Source organism: Melanotaenia boesemani, chromosome 13 (genome assembly GCF_017639745.1).
Source record: "Melanotaenia boesemani isolate fMelBoe1 chromosome 13, fMelBoe1.pri, whole genome shotgun sequence".
Classification (NCBI taxonomy): domain Eukaryota; kingdom Metazoa; phylum Chordata; class Actinopteri; order Atheriniformes; family Melanotaeniidae; genus Melanotaenia; species Melanotaenia boesemani.
This window is the reverse complement of record NC_055694.1, coordinates 25317101-25331294: the sequence shown is the minus strand read 5'-3', so window position 1 is coordinate 25331294 and position 14194 is coordinate 25317101. Positions and strand designations below refer to the sequence as shown.

The window sequence follows — 14194 nt, the reverse complement described above, 5'->3', positions numbered from 1 at the left end:
TTATACTATTATGTGAAGTCAAACTCACCTCTGCTCCCAGTGCCAAGGAAACTACAAGAGAGATTATGAGGCTTCTCCACATGTTTCTAAAAAAAGAAGAAAACGACAGTGTCAAAGCTCAGTTCAAAAAGTTAACAACCAAATATAAATGAATGACAAGAAGTTGTAATGTGTAATCAGCACATAATACACATAAAAAACTGTATTAGTTGATTAAAACTTAAATATATTATAGATATTTCATGTTTTTCCCAATAGTACCTTAAATGTTTCTGTTGTGCTGCCTGGTTTTATGAGCACACTGGGGTATATTTATTTACATTATGCGTATTTTCTCATCTATTAGGACAGGAAGTTCATGCTCCAACAGTCATTCCTCTTCGCTGTCCACTCAGGGTCACAGAAACAGATGTGTGTTTATTATTTCTTTTGGGCAAAAGGGCAGCAAATTCCCTTAAAAGGTTTTATATTTAATGAGCAGGCCTGTGAAGGCAGCCGAGTCTAAATCGTACATGCGACAAAAAGTCTCCAGTCCACATAAACACGACATCTATGGCCATGTTCTTCAATTTGGATGTAAATAAAAAGAAGTTTTACAAGTTAGTGATCACGAAATGAAACAAAGAATTGTGCTGGATGTGTGGTTGCACATTTTCTTTGACATGTTTTGCAAGTTTAAAACATGTCAATGACTTGAGATTAAGACAAAACCACCTTCTCTTTGTTTCAAAAACTATTTTATTGGGAAAATTGGAAAATGTCCACATGATTTCTGTTTAATACATAAAGAAATTACATTAAAAATGGTGAACACGTGAGTGATTTTATCCTGTCAAACTGTGGAAAAACCTTTTTATGTAAAGTTACGTTAATATTAGAAGCACAAAAAATTATTTTCCTTTATAAAATAAGACATAATAGCCTTGTTGAGGGCAGAATAACATGGAAACATTTTAAGGACTGATACAAAGAAATACATAAATTTTAAGGGTATTAAAAACATGATTTTAACGTATAAAGAACTATTGTTCCTCAGCCGTTTTGGCCTTCTTTTTCGCCTGCTCTTCTTTTAGAGCAAGAGAGACATGGCACACAAATCTTCTGAGAAGAGAAGGAGAAAATATAATGTAACACCCAAATACAACAAAAAAGACAACTTTTACTAACTTCATGTTTCTATAAACAGTTAAAGCAGTGTATATACACAGAGCAGGACATTTGAAGATATCATCTTCCATGTTCCAAGTTTCCTGGCACTCTTCATAGTTTACAGAACTCCTCATCTAAAAAAAGCCGAGTAAGTGTTAAATCTTATCCCTTTCTTATTTAACATGAAAGCTGTTTATTTAGTGTGGAAAAATCTGGAAAGCTGCCTCTTGCAGTTCACTCCTGGCTTGAAATGTGTGTGCAGATTTTGGTTTACATGCAAGCTGACTTGTTAAGAAATAAATATACATAAAATCACATTCAGTACAAGAAAGCCTAAACACATAGTTTTCAGAGTTTCATGGCTAATATTTTTACTTTATGGGAAATATACAAATTGAAGGAAAGTTTGTGGTATATTAAAACCACTCTCATGCTTGAAAATGAACTTTTAGCTCAAATGACCAAACTGGCATCAGGACAAGAAGCAGAGGAGAGCCAGATGTGCTAAAGTGCCCAAAATAAGTTCAATAATAAAGGTAACACATGCGAAATTAAAACTTTATTAAACATTAGTGGTGCAAAGGCAGGATATCCTAGAAATTATATGTGACCTTTGTGAAGACACACTGGGAGAAAAACCAAATGAAGAGCAGGTGTGATTGTTAGGAAGTAAGAATCAGGTATAACAGGAAGTAAATACAAAAGAATAAACTAGGGGATAAAGTCTTTGAAATAAATCAAACAATAACAATGAAACCTAACAAAAACTAAATTCAGAATCAAATCAATCAGCAGAATCAAAAACTCAGACCATGACATTCACCTTTCACATCAATATTTACATATACATTCTCTTTCTCAGCTCTGCTTTGTCCAGTATTTTACTTTCTGGTGCTTCCTCCTTTTGTAGACATGATAAGTTAAACTTTTTCTTCTTTCGTGCACTCTATTTTAAATTTTACTGTGTGAGATCTTTTCTATTGGATCTGTCACTGAAAACTGTGGCACACACAATAATAGACATAACATTTTGAATCTAAATTCCATCCATCAAAAACAACGAATGCCGTTCTATCTGTTATGTACACATTTGCCTCTCGTGATGTATTGTTCATGATCAAGACATTGTAAACCCAAGGGCCAGCATGGTGACATTCTATAATACCTTGGCAGGCATCACTGTGCTCCATTGTCACCAATAAACACTGCGTGCAATCCATTTCTGAATTTTAGCCAAATAATTTGGTTTGTCTTTGTTTCACGGAAACAAAAAGCTGTGGGATTTGTCACATGCTTTGTCCTGGTCAGATTGTTCCTTTTCTTTTTCACCCGGGTCATGACTCTCAGAGTTAATCGAGGTGATCATAAGAAAAATATTGACTGAATGAAATGAGGAGGAGAAATCCCTGCTAAATGAAAATGCATTGTTTGAGGTTTTGTGACTACATTAAATCCTCTTTATAAGGACTAACTATTGTTTATATTTTCTCATTTTGATTTAGTTTACAGATACATTTAAACTAGGATTGCATAAGCATTTAATTAAAGGTTATTTTTACTGCACTTCAGTATTTTTCCTGATTTCAAGTCATTCTAATCCCATTTCTAGTGAGCGGTTCGGCCTGGGCCGGTACAGTTTAGAAGTTGTAGAATGGTCCAGCCAATTCAGGTGAGCATTCCCACTGCAAGTCGGCCCGCCACTAGGCATGCAGGGTTTAGACCAAATGCCTAGCGTGGCATCATACTAGTGCCACCACAACAAACGTGATGCTACAAACAACAATGGAGGCCAATCAGCAGCTATTTTTTTGTTCTGCTTGGCTTTTGGTTCTTAGTAGGAACAATACATGCCACATTGTACAACCAGACCTTACTGCTGCTTGCAGGCACCTTTTCCTATTACCCTTCCAATGTCCAACTGAACCATGAATTGAACGGCAATGTTGTTTGTTTCGTACTTTTATCTGTCCATCAATCAATGGATGTTATCATTAGATGCCAGTAGCTCCACCTTAACCATACTGAAGCATTTTCCTATGGACCTACAGCTGAAGGAGGTTCATAAATGGTTCGGTTGTATGGGCCCATTTCAAAATGGAAACACACAAAATAGTGTAAATATAGCCCAATTATATATTATATATATATATATATATATATATATATGTATATATATATACATACATACATCCATTATCTGCCGCTTATCCGGAGTCGAGTCGCGGGACCAGAATCTCCTCAAAGCCGTCTGGAAGTCATTCTCCATGGTCTCTCCAAACCCTTCCTACGCACGAGTTTTTGCCTTAGCGACCATCGAAACTGCATTCCGCTTAGCCTGCCGATACCAATCAGCTGCCTCTGGAGTCCCAGAAGCCAATAAGGCCTTATAGGACTCCTTCTTCAGCTTGACGGCATCCCTTACTGCTGGTGTCCACCAACAAGTTTAGGGGTTAATGCCATGACAGGCACCGACGACCTTGCGGCCACAGCTCCACCATGATAAAGTGGCAGCTCAGGGAGGAGTATACATTTATATATATATATATATATATATATATCAACAAGAGAGATGTTTAGATCATATGGAGCTGGTTACTGTCAAACTGGAATGCTTGTGTAGTTGCTTGTGTAGATGTAACATAATGCAACCACATGTATGAAACATACCCACACAGAAACACAAAAATGGAAAATCATAATGTATCGACATATTTTACCAAACAAAATACCTAATCAGTTAAAGTCTGGGATCTTTAAATTGAGCATGTGTGTTCTATAGTGGATCCAAACAGTCAGATGACAAGGACTACTTCAGATAAGAAGATATTGTCATGGAAATGTTTATTTAATTAAAAGAAAGATAAGGCTTAGTGTATGTCCTCAGCCTATCAGTATAGTCCAACTGGTGTGAATGGATAACAGAACAAACAAGACCAAGATCCTATGGGATCTTTTATCATTAGAAATTGCTGGGGTGCTTAGTCATATATTTTTCTAGTGAAACTAATGTTTTTGTTAAAACAGCCCAGGATCCAAAACTAAGGAAAAGCCCCTCAAATACTTTCTTGGCCAAATTTATTCTTGCAGCGAGGTAGAACATACATTTTTCTACACTGGAAAAATGAGAAACTGTGAGGCACAGCAGAATGTACACTGGCAGGGAGACAAGGCAACTGACAACCAAGAACAATATTAATAATTTAGAAATAGTTTTCCTGGCTAGGAGGTATCTATTTAAACAATAGAATTACACTGTTTCTTTGGCCAATGTTCAACCCTTTTATTTCCTTCCAGTGTTTATATATCACCATGCTGATGTCTTATTAGAAGTGCCCATGAAATCTGTACCTTATAGGGTGGTAGAAAGTGCATGTTTTATTTAAGTTGCTGCTTGAACTTTCCCAGGAATCCTTCATACATTTTTTTATTAATTTATATGATTTTATACTGTACCTTTCCCCTTTCAGGCAACCATAGAAATCAGTGCCAAGAAGTTATAAACATTAAAAACTCACACAAAAGAGGAAACACTGTGGGCTCATACAAACTGGTGAAGGCTGAACTATCCTTATCCAACCCAACACCTTTGTCACATACAAACAAGGTGCTGCACGACCTTTATGAAGTGGTGCATTTTAACCCCCGGCTACGACATTTTCCTACTTAAGACCAATGTATGGCACACATACCCATACTCAAACAACAGAATTACTGCCATCAGGCAACTTTTACCATACAAAATCTAAAATGAGAATGGGCATTTTAAAACTCGGACTCTTTAGTTCAAACAAGACATTAAAATCTGTTTCTAAAGTTTAAGTATTTTTCTGAGCTAAAACGTGACCAGGAAAATTGCTTTGTTTTGCCAGAACAAAATATTATTGAGGTATTTTTTATTCCTGCTGGAATTAATCCCTGCTTCTCTGGAAGTCAATGATCAGAAAACTAATTTGATCACCCTTACCAAAAGTCAAGAATATCCATGTTTTATTAAAAACCTTTATAAGCTCCACACACATGAAACAGTCTTGAAAGCATTTTTTATTTGCTTGATCAACAGCTTGCTTTGAGCAATGTGCAACACAAAAATGTTTGGATAAGTATTAAAGTCACTGACCTTGACAAGTAACCACTAAACAACCTTTAGAGAAACAAACAAGAGTAAAAGAATTTCCTATGAATGAGAACACAGTCCACTCTCTAAAAGACAAATACAGCTTCCTGCCCTCAAGCTGAACGTGGAGGTCTCTGGAGTTTAAAATTGGCCAGGTCACAGCTAATTTCATCCCAGCCTTCATCTGAACTCCTGGCCCACGTCTAGCTGAGAAACCAAACTGTCTGACAAACTTACAGTTTAATAGATGCACAAAAACATTTCATATAAAAGCTGTGATCAGTTAGATTTTAACAGCTTCATTAACTCGCCTGGATGTGACCTTTTAAAACCATCATTTGTAATTGAATAAAATCATTTGCAAACAATCTGAACAAATGTCAACTTTTCCTCAAACTGTGTTTCCATCTTATTAATTAGGATCATCTAAATTTCCCAGAATTCTTCTTGGACATAGTAAAAATTAAGGCGAATTTGACATTTATAAGATATATGTGTATGTGAAAGAAGCAGAGGTGATTTAATGATGAAAACATTTGAGAAGACCTTTACGGAAAGGAAGAAGCGCTTCGCAGCTTATTGCATTCTGGTACTGTTTTGACTAAAACGGGTGCGAATAGCTGCAGAGGCAGCGGCGCAGCCTGGTCTCTGTATCTCATGCGTGACTCGCTGTTTTAAATTATTTGCAAGAAATTTCCTGCAAATTTAGTACCTTACTAGAGTCTGCTTGGCTTTAGCTGATGTTCTAAACAACCGATTTTGCTTCCAAGACATAATGTAAAGGTTTGATGTTTAGAACTGTAACTTGTTTTAAAACGTGGATTCTTGATGCATATACATTTCTACCTGAATGACTTGAGCTGTGCACAAGAGAGAAGCTTTGAAGCAACATGTCTGCAAGTTTCTGGATTATTTTTTTAACAGTTATAGAATCTGATTACATTATATTCATTTGGCAGATGAAGGAACTTATTGTGAGGCAGTGTGGGATTAGTATCTTGCCCAAGGATATTTTAACATGTAAAATGCAAAGTTGAGAATCAATTATATTTTCAAACTGCAAGACAACCACCCTACTTCCTCAGCTATAAGTGTCCATACATCGCTATTAGATAAATAAAAGGAATAGGCTCAGGCTTTGTCACTTTGATTTGTGTCGACATTTAAAGAAATTGCATCTAGGAGACATTGAGAAGAAAGTCGCTCATCTTAGTGTGAGACTGACTCCAATTAGAATAAAAAAAAAAAGACTACCAATATCTAACATACATGGCACACATCCCAAGAAGTATTACTCCCTCTTTACACTAAAAAAAAACATGAATATTTCTCTGTTGGTGAATGAATTATTGAAAGATCTAAATTTCCTTTTGCTGTGGTTTCAGTGAACCATCTTTATCTTTCAGATCACATGTTTGTCCAAATGGGATTCAATTATTCTTTCATGTGACTGTAGCTTTTTCTCTCATGGGTCATCAGTTGGTTTGATGGGAAACCCAAATATTGTTGTTTTGCTATTCCAGACTTAGCTTTATTGTCCCTGACATCTTGTACAATGGACTGCAGATGTTGCTGTGACTTAAAATTGGATAATGTGACAACCACATCACTGACTGGTTCATTTGGAACAGAGCAAATACTGAAATCAAATGTTTAATAATTTGGTTGTGTTTACTTGCTACTTTCAGAACTACAGTTGTACAAAATTGACACTTTGATGTGGACTGCAATTAAGTACGTCCGTTCATCCATTTTGCATACCTGCTTATTCCAATGCAGGGTTTGGAGGGTGGTGGTGCTGGAGCCTATCCCAGCTGCTGTTCAGCAAGAGGTATGGTCAGTCTAGACAGGTCATCAGTGCGGAGAAATACTCTTTTGTTTTTTTGTCATGATAAATTGTGTAACTGAAAACCAGAACTTTTGGAAAGCATTGCATCTAATTTCAGAACATCTAAAGACACAGGTCTGACCAATGAAACCGTTTAACTAAACACTGTTCCTGTTAAGATGACTAACGCCAATAATAATTACAGACTGTTGTGCTGCAGGTGGGTGTGTTTGACAGAGAGAACAAAATACTCTAAACTTCACGAAGAACCAGAGGGAGCAAAAGGACAGCCAATAATCCTGAAGCTAAAAGATTTCAGTGACTGTCTGCCCATTTTTACTTTGTGTACAAATGGCATAAAGCTGCAAAACAAGCAGTCTAAACTCCTTCATTTACAACTTTCTTTCTAGTTTCTAGGATCTAAGATTCAGCACTTTCAGTGAAGCAACTATGTGGTTTTCCTCAAGTTCTCTTAACTAAGTTGCTCATGTTGACTTTTGCAAAGGTCAGACTGTCACAGCTCCTTCACGATGAAGCTCTCCAGGGATTGGTGTGTGTGTGTGTGTGTGTGTGTGTGTGTGTGTGTGTGTGTGTGTGTGTGTGTGTGTGTGTGTGTGTGTGTGTGTGTGTGTGTGTGTGTGCGCGGGTGTATTTTGGTCCATGCCTTCGTGCATCTGCTCACACATTACTGCTATTTATTTGTATATCACTGGGGGGACCGCAGAAAAGCAACACAGACTATGTCTGTATGAGGGAAGGCAGAGGAAGGATAAAGGCTTAGGAGGACGCTATTATCTTCCTCTGTCATCCTGCGACCACTTCCTCCCTCGTCTCCACTCTCCACTTCTAAAGACTCCACCAGGTTAAAAATAAGCCATTGTTACATACACACAAAAGGGCATGGAAGGAACTTTCATAGTGAGAGGATGGAGCTCACTTTTTTGCTAACTTTTTTTAATAAGAAAACACTGACACAAGGTAAGCGAGTTCAGTTTGTGGAATTTTGTCAAAAACTGGATATTTGCAGATGGTGCTTCTATTATAATTATCATAATACTTGAAAGTGACAATACATTTCCCTCAACGGTTCTGAAGAGCAATGGTTATGGTAAACAACATCAATAAGAAAGAAACCATTAGTGCTATGAAAACAGTGTAAACTACCAGCAATATAAAGAATGTATAGGGAAAATTATTGAAAGTATAAAGACTAAGGATGGGCGTTTCAGGTTAATTTTGAAGTCAACTGGCCGGGCCAATCAAAATGGATAAGTTGATTAGTTGTGACATCACCATGGTATCGTCAGTAATCAATAAAAAATTCAATCTAATAAATAAATAAATAAATAAAAATTGTAAAACGTCTGTGAGATCTTATTCATATGTGTGTGTTTTTATTTTGTTTATTTTATTTTTAATATTTTGTGGGATTTATTGTCCTTTATTGTCCAGCAGGTAGATGAGAAAGTGGGTCAGGGAGACATCCGGTTGAACCTGGGATGGCTGTGTTTATGGGACGGCTGCTATGCTTGGTGAACTAAACAACAGCAATAGCAAAACAAGTAATTTTCCTCATCTTTTCCGTCAGGTCGTTTTGCTCCTGAAGTGCAATATCCTGTGAGGGTTTAGTAATCGTGCTGCTGTGGTCTTTTGCCTCCACTATCTGTGACAGAAACAGTTTTAAACTTACCTCCTTCCGCCTCCAAACCGAGGTCGGGAGGATGAGGCGAGGTGATACTGGGTGAAGCTGCAGCTAACTTCAGGGTTAACTCCCTTCACTTTACTCAGCAGTATATATATATATATATATATATATATATATATATATATATATATATATATATGTTTATATATGTTTATTTTGATGTGGTCGGGCCAATCAAAATCGATGAGTTGATTAGTTGTGACATCACCATGGTATCATCAGTACACACACAGCTGCCAGCTGCTATGTTTATATATGTTTATATTTATATTTGGTAAAATCTGTCAATACATTATGATTTTCTATTATTGTGTTTCTGTGTGGGTATGTCTCATACATGTGATTGCATTATGTTACATCTTTAACTACACAAACATTTCAGTTTGACAGTAACCACCCTAATAAGATATAAACATCACTCTGAAGAAAAGAAAAAATAGACTACCCAGATTTATGCTTGCGCGACATCTGTATTTACGGCGTAGCTGACGCTGGTGAGTTTGCTTTTGCACTCGGGCATGGGGGGTACACATAGTTTTGGGTTGTGTTGCAGTTTCTTTTCCTAATCTGAAGGTGGCAGCAGGGGTGGTGTTGGCTGGTAAACTCACCAGGTCGGAGTTCTTTTGATGGTTCATTTCACCAGCTACGCCATAAACTCAGACATTGCGTAAATAAATCCAGCTTTAATCGTTTGAGTAGCAGAGATGCTTGTCATGTCTTGAAGAGGTGTGCGTCAAGCCTTTGCCGACGTATGTGGGGCCTACGGCGGTGACGCTGTAACCGACCTTTCGCAGACGCTGCACGAGTATAAATCCAGCTTTATACTTGCATAGCACGTGTCAGGTCGGGTCTGTGTAGTTGACGCAGATGAAATGTGTGTGTATATATGTTCAAGCGTTGGGTAAATGCATTGCGTTGCAGTTATGTTTCTGGATCTGCAGGTGGCAGTAGGGCTGGTATCGGCTGGTAAATCCACAGGGCGGAGTTTCTTTAATGGTTCGCTTCAGTTCCAGCAAGTATTTCCTGTTTTAGAACAACAATAGTCGGCCAACATATTGCAGTGTCTTCAAGAGATTGTGGAAGCAGACAACGAAATTATCCATTCACTGAACATTTTACAGTACAAACAAATGAGAAAAAGAAGATGTCATTCTGTAGTTGTTCAGCGAGAAGATCCAAAAATCCATAAACACGTAATCACAAACTGACCAATCACAATGGATTACTCCCATGTCGCTGCATTCGTGTAATCGGACTACGTGTCTGGTTGGGAGAAGGACGTGCCGACCCTCTGCAGACCTACGCAGAGCCTACGGCGGTGACGGCGTAACTGACCTGACGCAGACACTGCACGAAAATAACAAGCCTTAACACAGCACTGTAAACAGCACCATGTTTCTGTGTATTCAGACATAATTCTTGTCCAAATAAAAAGTGGACGACTTTGTGCGTCATTTCAACTAATCAAGTAGTCGATTAGTTGTACACATCCTAATAAAGACTATTATATAAATAATTTGCCCTAACTACTGTAGGGTGGCAGCTCACACCCCTCATCCTTATTCAGTTGCCTCTCTCTGTTAAATCATGTAGAAAATGAACGGACGTGCAGGGATTTGACTGTGTTCAGTTAAACTCTCAACAACTTTATTTCACTTGGCAAACATTGTGAAGATGAATTATAGGGCCATTAAGTGGCAGGCAAACAGCTTGATAAATACAAACGTTAAACTTAGCAAAAATATGAAGATATTTGTCCTTCGTGTGAGCTAAGATTAGACATATTGTTTAATTTGATGTAATGCTAGGCAAGTGGGCCAAAAGCACCAGTGAGGAGTTAAGTGCTTTTAATGCATTCTAATCTCCATCTGGTGTCTGTTTCCTTATAACAAAATGTTCTGCCTGTAAGTTCTAAAAGTAAGGTGCTAAAACTGAAATGACCCAATCTACAGACTCAAAAAATATATAGAAATTTAATAATGGGTAGGTAACAAGGTTGGTTATTCTTTTCTTTGTTTTTTTTTTTTATTTTTTTTACTGAAAACAGCTGGTTGCCTCTGCTGTCAAATACTATAATAATGGGCCTGATCATACTGTAAATATGCTAAAGTATTGAAAGAAAAGCAAAAATACATTACCAATAATGTTTGCGGAACATTTAGAACTTATAAGTGGTCAAGAAACAAAATCCTGTTATGCACTAACCACAAAAGCTTACCACATAGATATCAAACAGGGTACTAAAACTCACGGGCAGGTGGCTGACTGAAGGGATACCCTGCAACTTTCACAGTACAGAGACTTTTAATGCAACCTAAACTTAAACATAAATCCAATTAAATTTTATTTATAAAGCACTTTTCATACAACAAGTAACACAGAGTATTTCCACATCAAACACCATTTTTAAAAGTTATAAATAAAAGCTATTTGTTTATGGTTTTCATGAGAGTGACGGCACATTTTCTGTCCTGAGTGTACAAGTCCTGCAATTCAGTGCAGCACAAGGATTTACAGCAAATGAGCTGTCCATGTATGACTGAATACGGACTTCAGTATGTTCCCACAGTTAGACCCAAAAATAGCTTCTCCAGCTTGGAGTTATGCCATGATGTAAAATTTTATTTCTTTTTCATATTTATAGTCCTCAGGGTGGTAAAAGAAGCACTGTAATTGTAGAAAAAAGAAGAGCAAACACAAATCCCCTTAGTTATTCTGTCAGACCAAATGGGCTCACCCATCAAACAGCTGACTACTGTTGCCACTAGGTAATGTCAACACAGAAGAAACCAACACCAATACATTGGTAAGTATGACTGCATTAGCAGTCTTTCCCATCTTTCTGTCAGTGTGGGAGCCAGCACACCCTGACACAGCTCTCGGATATGGTCATCCTGACACCAGTCTCACAAACAAAGCATCAACTCTGATTCTGTTTTTCCATCTAATTTCTCATTTCTCTTTGAAGTTCTTCCATTATTTAAATCCCTTTCTCAACTTGCCACCCCCCCACAAAAAAAACAACTAAAATTCAAACTTTTCATCAACATTCCTTAAAGGATTGGAGAGCTTAGTATTTTTACTGCTTTATTTAAAAAGGTAAACACAGATTTAAATTACTGAAATGAATTTATTTTCCTATAACTTCCTTTCATGAAAAATCCCTGCCAGTCAATCTACAACTCCTGCATCCCTGCAGCTATTATTTACATACAGAATGGAACCCAACGTGTCAGTTGTCTACCACGAGGCTTAGAATAAGCACAAGTTATTTTTTCATAAAATTTGTGGGGGAAGGGGGGAGGGGGTAGGAGGAAGACCACATTGGCCTGCTTGTCTTATGAGAGCTGGAAAGCGAGTTGGGGGTTGGGACCAAAGTAGTGGCCAAAACACCTATTAATATACTGATAGCTTCCTGGCAAGAGCAAGCTGTTCCAGTCAGACACACTGGGACACAAGGGGGGTGTGGTGGGGTCCGTAGAGGGGGTGTGAGTAAGGGTGTTGGGATGGAAATTTCTCACAAGCAGATGCAGCACAGTCAGGCAATCAAACATTAAACATTGTGTGGTATGTACAAGTCAAGCTGGCCTGAGATCAGTGCTTTCATTTGAGGATTTCAAATTCTAGATACGGACAGCAATGGATATTCATGAGGACATTTCACTGAAACAGCAGTTACAGTAGATTAGGAACACACAAAGCGAAATAGGAAACTGCCCCTGCTTGTGGTACAAAAAGCTGCTTTGCAAGTTTAATGGCATTGGAATAATTCTAGAGAGCATGCAGAAGTGAATGAAAATCACCCAAGAGAAAATAAACAAAGCAGTTATCAGAACATTAAGCCTGAGAACAATTTCATAACAATCTTCTGTGCATCTGCACAGTATTTCAATTTACTCTGTTTGAGCTGTTAACGCTGGTAGTATGTAAAATTAAATCTAAAAGCATATAACTAAAGCAGATATATTTAGCTCATTTTTGATTATGAGGTGTATCCTCCTGACTCATTACCTGCTTTAAAAGGCTGCAGTAGTAGAAACTAATTATTGCTTAGCCTTAATAAGAAGAAAACAAAATCAAGTTTATTTAAATGACAGAAAGACTTTTTTTCTTCATCAAATTTCACTTACTGCCACGATGATTCATTGTGATAAGGACTGACCAAGGACACATCATTCATCATCCTTCTTTAAGACTAATGGAGAATATCACAACAATCCAATTCTGCTCATCTACATCTTGCCTGATTCTACTGATGTAGAATCAGACAAAAAACAGCCATGGATGTAACCTACCAACACCACTCCTTGATGTCATATATCAGACAGAAAATTAGTAATATTTTATATTTTTACCTTTAATATTTAACTTTTAGAGTGTTACAGCTATATATATATATATATATATATATATATATATATATATATATATATATATATATATATATTATTTTTTTCTTTTTTTTTTATTGCATTTCTATAGATTTTATACGGATGAAACAGCGTTACGTCCTTTGTAGGTACACATTTTTACTGCACTACTTTTAAGCAAATCCTTATAAAACCGCATACATCCGCATACATAGAGCTACAATTTGCGGCTTACCTTTTTACTTGGGTGTGATGTCAAACGGTCTTTTTCTCCTCCAAATAACCCAATGCTTGCATGATCCGAGCGGAGGAGCGTCTCATTCTGCTTTTCTATTAACTCTGACCAAGCCCGTCCACTCACTCTGCCACTGAAGTCAAGTCAGGAAACAGAAAAAAAACTACCTTTCCTGGTAACACTGTCAAAGTAAACGTTTTGGAAGTGCACGGGAATTTGAATTTGGTTTAGTGTACTGATGTTCATAAACATGCACTTGTCAGTGATATTTCACATTTCTATTACACTGATAGAGATAATTACAAGGTGATTTGAGGTACGTTTAGGTGTTAGTGGTTATTTTCCCTATTGGCTTCCTGTAGCTTCGTGTACAGTAAAATAGTGCCATCTACTGCTTAAAAATTGGATCAGCACCCACTGACTAAAACTGTATCTGATCTGAATACTTAGTTCGAATATTCCTAGATGCAATAAGTGGGACGGAATTAGTAAAAACATGTTGTATATTAATTATATTGTGCAAAGTTGTATTGGATACAGAGTACCAATGAATATAAAACAATTATCCAACGTAATGAAAACCTAGACTGACAGAATTATGTATCATCATTGCTTTATTTACGATATAATTTTACTTTGACGGTGTTTTAATTGATCCCTCAAAATACTTTCAAGAGCACAAAAACAACTTAGCAGTCTATAGACTTTGTAAATAAGGTTTTAATGGATGAAATTAAACAACATTCCTGCTCGGGCCTTAAACGCATCAGTTGTCAACTGATGCGTGTTTACT

The 14194-nt window shown here is 37.1% G+C and overlaps 1 protein-coding gene across 2 annotated transcripts in view; it reads right to left on the bottom strand.

The window, feature by feature from the left end:
- The window catches only part of LOC121651241 (calcitonin gene-related peptide type 1 receptor-like), a 31337-nt gene that overhangs the window by 16221 nt on the left and 922 nt on the right, over nt 1–14194 (bottom strand). For both annotated transcript variants that reach the window (XM_042003257.1, XM_042003256.1), the window contains exons 2-3: nt 13402–13534; nt 29–86 (exon numbers count right to left, since the gene is read on the bottom strand). In XM_042003257.1, the coding sequence (XP_041859191.1) occupies nt 29–82 (54 nt within the window). In that variant the 5' untranslated portion in view covers nt 83–86; nt 13402–13534. The remainder of the gene's footprint in view (nt 1–28; nt 87–13401; nt 13535–14194) is intronic.